The following is a 14,424-nucleotide window of genomic DNA, read 5'->3' as shown; positions in this document are numbered from 1 at the left end:
TATTTCTAATTAAAGAGTAACTTAATTGATATTACTAGCCATTTTAATATTTTTAATTGGAATTTTAATTATTTTTTTAATTAATAATTAATTACATTTTAATTAAAACTTGTAATTAATGTCTTTAATTAACATTATGTATATATTTTGTAATTAAAATAATTAATGTTTATACTAATTTAAATTTTTATTTTTAATTTATTAGTAATTTATTATTTTAAATATAATAATAGAACATGATTGTAATACCTTGACCCTGTACGTGGGCTCAGAGTGCTACTAATCCATTCATTTACCTGATAATCCACATTCTAATATCATTTATGCAGCGAAAAACATAATTATAATCTTCTAACAAATATAATATCAGAGTTTTCTAAATCTATCTACACATCATAATAAACCATGTTTCCAACTGTATTCTCATATATACATATCTCCAAAACATAACTTACACTTCTAGTATTCATAAATACCAGTATGTTTTATAATAATCTATTTCTCAGAAAATTTAAAACATAAAATATAAAATATTTACATTCTAAAATATTATTAAAATTATACCATTTTCCTCAAAAATGCTATAACAGCTCAAGCTCTCCAAGTTTGATCTCGTGGAGGTCCTGAAAAAGATAAACTCATATTCGGATGAAACACATCTCAGTAAGAAAAAAATAATATATTAAAATAATGTGTGACTAACATGAGGTTTGTATATAACATATTATTAGATTTGTTTGGACTTATAGTTCTGTTTTGATTAGATGTTGGTGTTGTTTTTGGGAGATTTTTAAATTTTTTTTCTATATGTAAAATCTCATTACTTTTTTTTTAATCATGGTATTTCTCCTACTGAGAATATATCAATAAATAAATAGAGACGCTGAAAATGAATTTCTCAATTATGGGATAAATAGAAATGCATGATTCAAAATAAAAGATCCTTCAATGCTGCAATTTCAATTCGGATAATAAATGCAATAATACAATGAAATAATTTTCTTATTGTCTTTTTTTTGGAAACATAATTAGAATTTCTTCTTGCCAACATTTTAGAATTTCTTCTTGCCAACATTATTGTCCAACCAAAGTCTTTGACTCTTTTGGAATTGATTAATGCTTTGGAAATTCAATCGCTGCTTCAGTATCCTCCCCTGTTCTTTTGAATTTGAATAATCTTTGACCAAACTGCTTAAGACATGTTTCATTTTCTCCTTTTCAAGTTGCGGACTGAAAGCTAGAGCCGTGATTAAAGAACGCGAGTTACTTTACATGCAAATTATCTGCAGCTGCGATTCTTTCCCTCCTGTCCTCTTGGCGATTCACAGCCACACCACTGTGATTCGGGTTCGGGGCGCGGGCTCTCCCAGGACCCCGTGGACCTCTGCCTCTCGGCTTCAATTCGTAAAGGCCGTCTATCCTTCATTGTCGTTTCCAAATCTCCTGCAGATGAATTTGTTCATAAACTACAGCAGTTATGCTGTTCAATCATCCACCATTTCAAACTTCAAACATCCCCACAAGACTACCAACGCCCATGGTCAGGCAACCATTCCCCTGAAGTTTTATGTTTCGTAGGCAAAACCCTTTTTGGCTGTAGTTGCAGATAGATATCGGGTTTCTTGTGTGTGAGTGTGTGTGTGAGTTTTTTTTTTTTAATCCTTTGCTCTCAATATAACCAACTGGGTGTCTTGATTTTTATTTGTAAAAGGTAAATATAATAGAGTTCCCACCAGAATGCCCAAGTGTTCATCCAAGGATCTTCGTGGAGATCATGGCTTGTTGTCGAGAACAGATAATGATGGGAGCCTTCAAGTTATGACACTTGCAAATGCTTTTGCAGGTATTGAATGTCCTTAATATCATCTGCTTAGGGTTACTGTTTTCACTTTGGATGTCACTTTGGGGCTCAATACAACGGTGGTACTTTATTTCCTAACCACTTCTTGGATAATTTTCTTGAGATATCAAAATTGGCGAATCATGTGCTTAGGATGGGCCTCTTTGGTCGCAAATTGTCAAATGTTCGGAAACCTTAATGCCGTAAAGGCTGTGTTGGGAGTATGGAGTTCAGACCTTCTATTTGGATTTTTATGGAAATCGACCGAAATGAGTGCAGTTTTGAATTGTATTCAATCTACATAATTCCAATCCAAGGCTCGACTCCATGGTCCCTAACACAAGGTAAGGGGTTTTGCGAATATTACTTTTGAGTTTTGATTCACAGATTTTACTTGCTATTCAAGGGGTGGCATATGGAGTTTTGGAAGTATGTGAATGAATTTTCTTTAGCTTCTGAACCGAAAAAAATCATGTTTGTTGGGTTTTTCGGAGTTTATTTGTGTGAACATTTGTTTGAATAGGCTTTGAAAGTCATGCAGATAGAATTTATATTTTTACATATTTTCATGTTCACCTTTTGTATTTTCAGCTACCACATGGATATTCAGGTATATAACTATAAAAAATTTCTTACTTCTGATGTTTTTAGTGGCAAATTTGTTTGCTGCAGACACCACAAAGGCATTAGCTGCAGAGGATGTATTTGTAAGTGCTTTCTATTTTTTTTCTTTGCCTTTTATGATGTGCTTGTCTATGTTGAAACAGTTTCGTTATTCGGAATCCCAAAATCTGTACCCTGAAATTCTCATTTTTAGGATTTGTATTGTGTTGAGTAACACCACCCTTGAAACGAGTTTCTCCTTAACCATTTTGATACCAGCAATATTGAACCTTGCCTTGTGAGGGAGGCATCAAAAAATGAAAGTATGAATTGAAAAATGAACATTTTTTAAGGAAGTGTTCAATCCACATGGAATGAATTTTGAGGCTGCACCTACTATGTAAAATTCAGTTTAAGAATGACAAGTAAATATGTAAGAGGTTATACACTGATGTGTGTGTTTATTTTTTTTCTACTAACAGGGAAACAATATTTAGGTTTGATTTATCTTGATATTTAGTGGCCTAAGTCTATGCACCGCTGTTTATTGAGGAATCATGAACTGCCAAAAATTATAAAATTCTGAAAAATATTAAAACTGCTGTGCTGTTACTTATTTTAGCATAAGATTCAGAGTTCAGACTATATGAATTATAGTGCTTTTACTTTTGATTAATGCTTCTATCAAAGATCTTGTCGTAATGCCCCCTTATCTAAAAACGGTAGAAGTACAGATGACATGGCATTAAAATTTGTACTCGATTTTTCGCATTTTACTGATCATGAAGTTTATTTAGATTGATCACCACACTTGAAAACATAGTTGTGTTGTTGTTGATAAATGTTTACTGATTATTTTTTGTTCTTTGCTTTATCATGGTTTTTGCTGGTTATTTTTGTTATGAATGTTATTTTTTTGTCTTTTAGATGGTTATTCCTGTGCCTGGAATGGGCCATTTTAAATCGCTGGACTGGAGACTTGGCAGCCCCTATGACACTTTTTTTTTTAATAAAATGGTTAAATATAGTTGAAAGTATAGAAGAACAACTTTTTTATTTATTTTATTTTTGTTGTAGTTCAAAAACTATTGCAATACAACTGCAGCCTACAACTATGTTGTCTAATTTTTTATGTTCACATTTTGCTGACAATGAAGTTTACTCAGATTGGTTACCCAAAATTTAATTTAAAGAATTTTTTGGCTTGTTGATAAATGTTTACTAATCATTATTGTTTTTTCATATTTTCTTCATCGTGGTTATTACTAGTAAGTTTATTACGAATAACTGAATGTCATTTTTACAATTTTATGTGGTTATATTCCTGTGCTGGGATATTTTAAAGGCCAACCAGAAGGAGGCTGTGGCCTATGGCACTTTTGTTGATAAAATGGTTGGTTGAAAATATTGAAGAACTTAGTTTTTGTATTTCACCAAAAACCACTGTAATACAACCTTATCTCTAAATATTATAGGATATACAAGAGTTTGGTAAGGGTGGAATAGCATGATAAGCAAACAAGTATAACAACCTAGGAATAATTCAAAAGGATAGATATAAAGGTGTCCAATAAGCAGATAACTTCAACACCATTCACCCCCTCCCCCCCCCCCCCCCCCCCCCCCCCCCCCTTCCAAACAAAAAGGAAAAAAAAAAAAAAGGATGAAGGTGGTGATCAGGGTGTCAACTAAAGCTTGGTGGTGATCAGGGCATCAACTAAAGCTTGTAGTGCAAGTGCAAGAACCAAGCAGATGATAGAGGTTTGGAGCATACTCGTTAGAATCTTATGATAATTCATATCAATTCTGCACCAAATCTATTCAAATCTTGCTAGTGAATAAAAAAAACAACTGAATTGTTACCGAATCCATTGATTCACTTCGTGAATCTATCAAATTGATCCGAATCTATCAATTCACATGATTATGGACCTATCAATCCTGACAAAGCTGATTGGTATAAAACCCCCCAAACAATATTTCTGACTTCTTTACTCCTTTTATTTTTACACAATTACATTCTATTCCTTGTATGTCAGTTTTGTACTTAAAAAAGGAGAAAATAAAACTTTAGATCTTATGTAGCCTTCACAAAACCATTCTTCACTCTAGGAGTATAGAGTTCTGTCATTGGGAAGAGAGGGGGTGGGCAGGACAATTACTAGCTAAGGTGGTACTCATGTTTCATTGTGTTGTTAAGATTCAAAAATTAGTTTTTTTTAGTAGTTTTATTCAATTATTATCATTTTTTAAGGTTAATTATTATTATTTTTATAATCCAAGAAAGAACATGCATGAAATTTTATTTTTTAAAATTGTTGATAAAGACCAAAAAAAAGTTCAATCTTTTAATTATGTTTTTCTTCATTCCGTTCCTTAGACAGCATAAAATTTATTGTTTTATTAATATTTCTTAGCTCATTCTCTTTCTTTTCACTTTTTTAGGGAAAGCATTCACATCAAATATGGCTTTTTTATTGTCAAAATTTAAATGTATTTTCTTATTTTTCTTGTTTTTTGTATATCAATATATGCATGCCATTTAGAATTGTTTTTGAAATTTTATACTAAATCTTGCAATTTGATTCGATTCTCGATTCTCATTTCAATTCATGATTCTGTTCTCGATTTGACTACTATGGTTTGCAGAGTGACGGCAAGTTGATCTTTTGTTGAAATAAACCAAACTTCAACCTTCCAAGAGATCCTGGGCAACATGATCATGATTGAAATGGAAATCAACCTCAAACATGTTTTGTGCATTCATGAGAGCAGGTTTCGCTGCAAGATAGGTAGCACCCAAGCTATCACACAGTTCACAGCATAGAATAGGCAGACGGGAAAGCAGGATACCAAGCTTGAGAGCAAAGCCAAATCTACTGTGGTGGATGTTCTATACTCCGATTCAGGGAAAGACTTCGTGATTGTAAGTTGGCTTATGGGCAGACTAGGAGATTAAACTCCGTCCAAGATAAATTACTAAAAGACCATGAGCTGTAGGAAATTAGGAATGACCTCAACCTCAGGGAAGTAATGTCGCAGCCCAAGATTGCAGAGAACAAATTCTTTACCGAAGGACCAAACAAGAGAAATGGTAGTAAAGCAATTTCAAACAATAATGGAGCCCAAATAATAAATGAGCAAAGATGGGTTGGTCTTGGGCCCATAAAAAAACAAGCTTGTGCAAGAAATCACTTAGGTGCTGCAACCAGGCATGTGGAGCTTGCATTATGGAATTGGGAATAAAAAATTCTTGCAGCTGAGCCATATAATCTCATCGTAAAATTGGCCTGTAAGAAGGCCTTGCTGACATCAAGCTGACAAAGTGGCCAACCTTTAGAGATGGTGATAACACGTACAATATGAAAGGTCATTGCTTTGACCACTAGACTAAAGGTGGCATGATATCGACGCCGAGCACTTAAATTATTCCCTTGGCAAAGAGAAACACGTTGAAATGTGCAATCTTGCCGTTGAGTGTACACTTAAGGGGAAGGAACCATTTATTTCTCACAATATTTTGGTTAGATGTGGAACAGGTACTCTGGTGTTGTTCTTAATAAGAAACAAACAGCTACTTGGCCATAGCCAAATGCCAAGTAGGAAGCTTTTATCCTCACAAAGGATGTGGGTTCTGTAGGCTTGGCAGAAGAGAACATAAGAGATGTGGACAAGGGGTTTGAGACATATGATCATTTGATGAGTTTAAAGAAGAGGAGATGTGGGTGGGGCAGCAGAATTTGAGAAGGATGGGAGATCAACAAAGAGTTAAAAGCAAGTAGGATTCATGTGAATTTTAATAGGAGAAGATGAAGAGCACAACTTGGATGGAAGATGTGAAAGGAGGCCTATAAAGAATAGGATATAAAGAATTAGAGGGGAGGGAAATGTGGGCCTTGGGAATTAGATGGGGCATGTGAGGACGAATGAGATTGGACGATTTTAATGGGGATGAAATTTATAATGGAGAGGATAAAGTGCTAGTAAATAATGATTGATTATCATTTGAAGAGATAGATTTGGATGAGAGTGTAATGTAGATAAATTTGGCAGTGGAGATAATAAGGTGGCAGGAGATGAGGATAAGCTAACATGTTAAGAAATATACCTGGATTGTGCATGGGTTGATGGCAATGTAGAAGGAACAGTGAGTCACCCACTGGACGCTCTCCATGGTTAAAGCAATGCTGGCTGTGCACCCAAAATTGGTGTAGAGTTCAATTGAGAGGGAAACAATGCTCTGTCAAATTGATAATGATGTGCAATCAGAGGAATGACCAAAGCATCAATTGCCCTGGCATGCAGAGAGTGTTTTAGAAGGCATTTGCAAGGTGGCCTCTGGGTGAGGACACACAAAAAATGCACCAAGCCCTTCTTTAAAAGATGAAACTCCCAAAACATATACACCTTTTCATTTGAGGCGTTTGCATTTTGTTAAGGCACACACTTATTATGCCTTCACAGGTAAGCCTTTCGCTTCATTGGGACCGCCCTTAGTTTGGCTGGAACCGTTATCCTTCCATGAACTACGTAGGCAGCTCTTTCCTAATGAAATATTGCTACATACTGCTCATGGGAACTCCTGACAATTCAGTTATGAAGAAAATAACTGTTCTGGGATTGAGTCGAGTTCGACCAAGGAGTGATGCAGTTGAGCTAGCAATGATGAGGCCGATGTTGGAGAAATTATTTGGGGTTGAGCTGTGGCTTAAAGTTATGGAGTCAGATGAAGCAGCAGCAATGGAATTGGCCATATCTGTAGGCTCAGATACCAAGGTTTTTTTTTATTATTATTTTGGATACCAAGTTGAAATGACTGAAGAACATAAATTTTTTATTCACCAAAAACAACCAGAATACAACATATAGTGTCTAATTTATAGGATATACAAGAGTGTGATAAGTGTGGATTAGCATGATAAATGCACAGGTATAGCAGCCAAGGAATATTTCAAATGAGAAGAGCTAAAGAAGTCCAACTAGCAGATAGAAAAATGTAATCTTACTTGTGTCTTCATGCATGCACGTGTGCGCGTGTTCTTTTGGGGAGTGAAAAAGCAACTGATTAGGTTTGAGTGTTGTGAAAAATAAAAAAACTGATAATGCTCCTCTGAAAATTTCTTGTGTAATTTTTTGAGATTTCATTTTCTGTCTGAAGAGTCTCTTAGAGATTTGTGCAGTTTCATTTCATTCTTTTGTTGGGGAATGGGGTGCTGAAAAAGCAAATGACTAGTTTTGAATGCCGTGAAAGAAAAAAAAAAACAAAAATAAAAACAAAAACAAAAACAAAAAACAAACAAACACACTCCTCTAAAATGCTAGTGTGATTTAGTGTGGTTTCCTTTCCAATTTCTGTAGATCATTCCCTTTATGACATTATTCTTGTGGGTTAACAACTTCAGTTTTAAAAGGTTGGATGTGCTAATTCTTCTGTATGCAGTAGTTCATGCTATTCTAAATCCTACATGCAATTATAGTTTATATATGATCTCAGGAACTAGAATTATTTTACTTCAACTCAGGGTGGAGCTGATTCTGCTTATACTTTAGCTGATGGGGGCCTTGGAGATTGGTTTGGAGGCTTCCTATATTCAGCTGGACAACAAGCGAATGAAGCTGTTCAGGACCAGCTATCAGCTCTCAGCTTCACTAGGTTCAGCCAAACTGTCTGTTAATTTGAGCTTGATTAAGATTTAAGAGAAAAAGTCTTGTCTGTGCTGCTCTGTGATTCTCTGCGTATTTATGTGTACAGTCTGGCAGTCATTTTTGGGGCAGGGCTCATAACTAGTCTCTCTCCTTGCACATTAAGTGTTTTACCACTGACCCTTGGTTACATAGGTAAGAATTTTTATTTCGTACTGAAGCTCATGAAAAGTGCTTTTACTGTTTTGCATTTTTTGTCATGTCTGATACTGATTAATGTGCTGGATGGAAATTATCCAGGGGCATTTGGTTCTGGGAAAAGCAGAATAGGGGTAATGACTCTAAATGAGCTATCTCCGTTACTTCATTCCTCACAGTGCTATGCTCAAATTATGAGTTGGTGAATCTTGAAATCATTTTTCTTGTGAAGAGAATATTGAAATCATTAGTTTAATCTGTAAAGCTAGCTTAGAATATGACAGCCCGCCTTGACACCAAGCTACATTAAAATGTTGGATCATTTACAAGAAAGATAACATTGGCAAGGAATTCATGTATATGAGAATTTGAATGTTATTATCCTCACCTGTCCCACCAAAACATCAAGCATCAAGAGTTGATGTTGTAACTTGAGTTCCTGTTGGCTAATGTTCAATTTTTTCAATCCTGAATTTATTCAAAAGGAGTGGAAGTCCTATTTGAGCTGTTTATTAATTCAATGCACCCATATACTTGATGCTCGTCTTTAAACTTGCTAAATATCTTCTCTCTTGTTTTTTTTATCAGCTAAATGTGCTCTCCCCTCCCCTTCCCCCCTTGTCTCCCTCTTCTCTCTCTCTCTCTCTCTCTCTCTCTCTCTCTCTCTCTCTCTCTCTCTCTCTCTCACACACACACACAAATATGCACCTACCAACCTGCACAACCACATTCATTCAGCTATTCATTAATTTTTTTAGTACTCTTTTCTTCTTTTCTGCTGGTCAGATAATTGTGGATTCAGTTGCATTCTCATTAGGACTGGCAACTACACTGGCGATCCTAGGGGTTGGTGCCTCATTTGCTGGAAAGGCATATGGACAGATAGGACAGGGACTGCCTTTGGCTGCTTCTGGTTTGGCTGTAATTATGGGTCTAAATCTACTGGAGGTATTCATACTACTGTCTTTGTCGTTTGATCTATGCCTCATTTTGTTTGAAGCATCAATTATTATACGGGCTTTTAAACTCAACTTTGTGGGCCTTTTCTTTGGCATAAACATATATTGTTCCATTCATTATATAATAATTTGTTTAATTTTATTTTGTGTTCTTTGAGATGATCCTTTTGGAATACTTTGCAGATAATTGAACTACAACTCCCCTCATTTTTCAACAACTTTGATTCCCGGGCTGCTGCTGCTAATTTCCCTTCAAGTAATAGTCTTCTGTTTTACTCTATTTTCTTAGTACTAGCTGTTTTGGGGAAAATCATTATTTTTGGATACCTTTATTTTACAGTCTCACAAGTAACTCCAATTTTAAAATGTTAACTTCCCAGGTGTGCAAGCATATTTGGCTGGGCTTGCATTCGCATTGGCTGCATCGCCTTGTAGTACTCCTGTACTGGCCACTCTGCTTGGATATGTAGCCACATCCAGGGTACTTTTCAAACGCCTTTATGCAGGGGATGGCCGCAAAACTCATTAAATTTTTTTTTTTTTTTAGAAAAAAGGGAATTGAAAAGCCTAAACACGAACATGAAGTAAAAACACGTACATGTACACACCCATGCAGTTCTTCAACCATTTATTTTTTATTGATGTGTTGCATAATGCTTATTACTTCAATTATGGTTTTGCTCTTGAGGTATTTTTACGCTTATTATATAAACTTGCTGTCACTTACAAGTATGTAAACAATAATAGGGCACTTATTGAACAGGATCCCATAATTGGGGGCAGCTTGCTATTGACCTACACAACTGGATATGTTGCTCCTCTACTTCTGGCTGCTTCATTTGCTGGAGCATTGCAGGTATTTGTTGCTTATGACATTACTTCAGGACAAGTGATTCTTCCACCATTGTCATAAACATTGTGCATGACTGCCCATGCTAAGATTGAGTTGAGCAAAATCTTGCTTAAAAGCAGTTCCTACTACGTTTCTTCTTAAATCTCTCGGGCTGAATGTGTCCTGTGGTTATGGTGCAGAGCCTGCTTTCCTTCCGCAAGTTTTCAGCATGGATTAATCCTATGAGGTATCCTTTTAGAATCTTATGTACAAATAGCATTTTTTTGGTATTTCAGGAATCGTTTGATCTATCCTTTTGAAGGCTCTTTTAGGGTTTCCTGATACAGCTTTGAATCTGATCATTTTTGCAGTGGCGCACTCCTGTTAGGTGGGGGACTTTATACCCTGTTGGATAGGCTTTTCCCGACCACAATGGCTATGTAAAAAATATTGTGCGGTAGAATTATCATACCAAAACAAAATCTAATTTGACTTTTATGGTGATAGATGCAAAATTTACGGCATTCCTAGTAAGAGAATTGAATTTTCAATTTCTCAATGCCGCGTAAGAAATGAAATGCATTAAAAGAACAATTAATTATCAGGAAAAAATGCCTGAAATTTAATATTGCACAAAGTTTTTGAAATTGTGTAAAATTTGGCAGAACCTAAATTCAAGATACAGTAAAACCGTTTTGAGTTTTGGGAAGATGTGTATATAAATTAAATTGAATATCTACACTTAATATATAATTTTATTTAATACAATTTTAAATTCAAAACTCAAAAGTTGATGCTTTCAAACCCAATGCTTGGCATTTTTCTCTTCTTTTTTTTTTTCTGAAAATCAGTTCAAGGAGATCTCAAATCACTAAAGAGAATCTATGAAATATTTTCTTGCGATCGAAAAAACAGAGAGCAACAAAATACAAATATTCATTTTTACAGGACTTAAAGAAGAACTATCCGATTCCTTGAGTGGAGAGTTGCCACCTCATTTTCTGCTAACTATAGGATCCTAAACCGAAAGAAACTTTTGTGTTTTCGGTTATTACCCCACAAAATTATCCGAAATTTCAATGGGCACCCCGGCTTATCATCCCGTGGTACTGGTTCAGAGACTCCTGCCGCTGGAGCCTCATTTCCTCGTTGAACTTCTTGATGAATGCCTCGACTCGCCGGTTCAACTCGTCCTGACTCAGCGACGGTTCTCTCCTGAGCTTCCCCGAGCCGGGGGACCGAGTCAGCGCCGAGTTGGCAGTGCTGCGGTCGTTGAACGTCTCCGATTTCTTCATCTGATCGGGCGTCTCCGCCGCATTGCCGCTGCCGTGGCGCCCGTGCGTCTCCCACGTGTCGGACTTCTTCAAGTGGCGAGCTAACGGCATGGGACGGCCGTCCGTTATCGTCTTCCACGTGCTCTCCAGCGTGTCCTGCCGTTTCGGCTTGGAAACTCTCAACGCCTTCCCACCTGTACCAGAGAATCAAATTACTTTTCTGCCCCTACCATTTCAAATTCTCTAGGGATTTCATAGCGATCTGGTTTCTTTGTTCGTTTCAAATAACGAATATCATCCAATCACTTTCATGCTCTTTATGATTGTTTAGTCTGATTTTTAGATTATCTGAAGAGATTCGATTAGCTGAGATTAATTATGAGAAGGAAGTGATTAATTTCAAGGGAACTGAAAAATGATTTGTTGCGCCAAACGGAAAACTCCGCCGACAAGCGACAATAGCTGTTTAGCTTGCAACTAAACGGTCAGATCTGCATCTGATAACAAACTCTGAACTCCAGTAACCCTAGCTCAACGATAGAATCTACTTGAAAACTGTTCCATTCAGAGAGAGAGAGAGAGAGAGAGAGAAATAGAGAGGTACCCTCAGGACTGGCTTTGACCGATTTGCGGTGACCGAACCTCGCAGAAACGAGCGGCTTCTCGGTGGAAAACGAATCTTCCGCAGCAGAATCCTTCTTCTGCGGGGTTCCCGAAGACCTCAAGCTAGCAAGGTCGGCACCGCTGCTCACCTCCGAAGCATCATTCACCGTAGTTTTCGTCTCCGAAACTGGTGTATCTTCTCCGACGCGGCTGTACTCAGCCTCAGGCACTGCCATTTTATACTCCACTGTTTCCACTGCATTCCCGACAACGCTGCCGTACGCCACGGAATAATCCGTCCGCATGCCTCCGGGACCCTTGATGGCCTCCACCGCCGGCGCTTCCTGCTGACTGTCCGTATTGCTTTGAAACTTCGAAGACGCGACGATCGTGATGATTATACAGTTGATAACGAGGTAGAGATAAGGAGGCCGGAACCACGAGAGAACCAACCTCCATATCAGCGGAACTTCATTGACCGCGAACTCTGAAATCACCGGAACCGAGACCTTCAAAGCCACAGCCACAAATAAAACAGCCATGGATACCAGCAGAACTTTGAGAGACAATAGCCAGCTGCTTGAACTTTTCGATTGCACAGCCATTTTTTAGGCCGTTAAACCTTTCCGAGACTGGTCGGAGTCTTGCCTTTTCCGGTAGGAGCGCTCGGAGAGAGGGAGAGGGAGAGAGAGAGAGAGAGAGAGAGATGTGAAAATGGGGGAGGTGCATATCAGAAAATGATGATGTGTAAATAAATGGAGCTGGGAAGGGAGACCGTGGGGGTGATGAAACGTGGACCGTTGGATTAAGAAATGGAGTGTACGGACTGGATCTGGAGGGAGCTCGAGCTCACGGTTCAAAAGGGCTCGGAACGTATCCATGTTGGATTGTGAAGGCTCACCGTTAAGAGCATAGGAGCTTGACACGTGGAAAAATGTGGTTGGCTGGTCCACGTAATTTGGTCAAGTTTGAACTCACTGGTCGGCGATTTGGGCCTCATCCCAGATACGTGGTTAGGGTGTTACTTGTTAGATTAGGAAACGTGATTCCTTCTAATTAAATTGTAGTAGGTTAGTAAAATCATGGTATTAATGTGAATGCATGCTTTTTATGTTAGCCGTTATTTATTTAATTTGATGATTCATAATTCATCAAGGATACCCCCACTAGAATTTCAAAAAAAAAAATATATTAAGATACGTGCCAAAGTATAAAAATATCCAATTTTAAGAAAAATTTTGATTATGCCTATTTCTAAAAATAAATTAATTATAATAGTTAGTTATAATTAGTTAGACCAAAAATTATGTCAATATCATAAAGTAAATAAAAATATGAAACATTTTATGAGTCTATAATAAGAAATAGACAAAAATTAATTAATTTTTTTTATCATAAAAACATATATTCCTTTTTAATTACATGTTGAATGAAATAAAAAAAAAACATGAAAATAATAATTGTTTTTTTATATTTTTTAAAATATTATTGTATTCCATCTTATTTTAAGAAATAATTATTTCGGAAATCAAATAAGGCGATTTATTAGTATATTAAGTAAATTTTCACATAATGTGCAAATTATTAGTAATTCTATTTTATTATTATTTTCTTAGTAAATATCTGTAATTTTAATAATTTGCAAGGTAAGTAAAGCTCATAAGCTAATCTTTAATGATCATTTTTACACTTGTAGAATTCTCACTTGTAAAGTTTTTTTCATTTGTTAAAAGAGTAAACATAACTTAAATCAATAATGGAATATTCCAATTTGACAAGACTCAAAAATTTTATTTTCAAACTCAAAATTTATATTGAAATTAATCGTTTTAAAATTGTTGAATCCCAACTAGAATTATTTATAAGTTCTCAAAACTTATTTTGATTTTTTATTGTACAGTAATATTAAATATATGAAAATTTTATATAATATAATGAAATAAAAATTAAAAAAAAAAAAAAAAAATCAACTAGGCTATGAGTACTAAAACCCAACTCATATATTAAATTATTTGAATAGGATCGAATTAAGTTGAAGTCAAACAACTTTTAAGTTAGTTTTGGCTAATTTATGCCTTTAGTCAAGCGTTTAAGATTCAATATAATTTTAGTTAGAGACTAGGGTATGTAAGATATATATATCTCACAGAATATGTCTCATATGAATGATAGGTTCCAATGTAGGATATATATTCCAAAGAATATGTTTCACATGAATGATATGGTTTCCGCATGAAGGGTATATATCAATATTCTAAAGGATATTGAATGAATGCATTTATGTGTTAACATGAAAAGATTAACTTAGAATTAATGAGATATTTATGGCTGGAAGTTTGAAAGTTATCCTATATATTAGTTATTGTTATGGGAAGTAGTGTAAGGGTAAGCGAGCATCAAGTTAACCTAAGTAAAAATCATCCCGAATGAAATTTAAAGTAAATGAGAATAATACTATACTCACATTAATAT

General features: G+C 35.8%; 2 protein-coding genes across 4 annotated transcripts; one reads left to right on the top strand and one right to left on the bottom strand.

Annotated features, from left to right (window-relative positions):
* Window positions 1-1,079: 1,079 nt before the first annotated feature.
* On the top strand, window positions 1,080-10,712 carry LOC131155570 (cytochrome c-type biogenesis ccda-like chloroplastic protein). Of its 3 annotated transcripts, none has more exons than XM_058108810.1 (12): window positions 1,080-1,540; window positions 1,712-1,843; window positions 2,513-2,547; window positions 7,966-8,096; window positions 8,196-8,281; window positions 8,387-8,418; window positions 9,071-9,232; window positions 9,427-9,499; window positions 9,624-9,724; window positions 10,007-10,099; window positions 10,276-10,322; window positions 10,447-10,712. In XM_058108810.1, the coding sequence occupies exons 1-12, from the start codon at window positions 1,273-1,275 to the stop codon at window positions 10,517-10,519; spliced, it is 1,233 nt and encodes a 410-aa protein (XP_057964793.1). In that variant the 5' UTR covers window positions 1,080-1,272; the 3' UTR covers window positions 10,520-10,712. The 3 variants fall into 3 exon arrangements, with proteins under 3 accessions (XP_057964793.1, XP_057964779.1, XP_057964786.1); XM_058108796.1 differs by having other exon boundaries at window positions 1,144-1,540; window positions 2,432-2,547; XM_058108803.1 differs by having other exon boundaries at window positions 1,147-1,540; window positions 2,492-2,547.
* Window positions 10,713-10,947: 235 nt separating this feature from the next.
* LOC131155585 (uncharacterized) lies at window positions 10,948-12,810 on the bottom strand. Its single transcript, XM_058108825.1, has 2 exons — window positions 11,954-12,810; window positions 10,948-11,543 (listed from the first exon to the last, which is right to left on the bottom strand). The coding sequence occupies exons 1-2, from the start codon at window positions 12,555-12,557 to the stop codon at window positions 11,152-11,154; spliced, it is 996 nt and encodes a 331-aa protein (XP_057964808.1). The 5' UTR covers window positions 12,558-12,810; the 3' UTR covers window positions 10,948-11,151.
* Window positions 12,811-14,424: the final 1,614 nt, after the last annotated feature.

The sequence above is a fragment of the Malania oleifera genome, chromosome 1, assembly GCF_029873635.1.
Source record: "Malania oleifera isolate guangnan ecotype guangnan chromosome 1, ASM2987363v1, whole genome shotgun sequence".
In the NCBI taxonomy this organism is placed as follows: Eukaryota; Viridiplantae; Streptophyta; class Magnoliopsida; order Santalales; family Ximeniaceae; genus Malania; species Malania oleifera.
The sequence above is the reverse complement of the archived record's forward strand: the minus strand, read 5'-3'. Positions and strand labels throughout refer to the sequence as shown.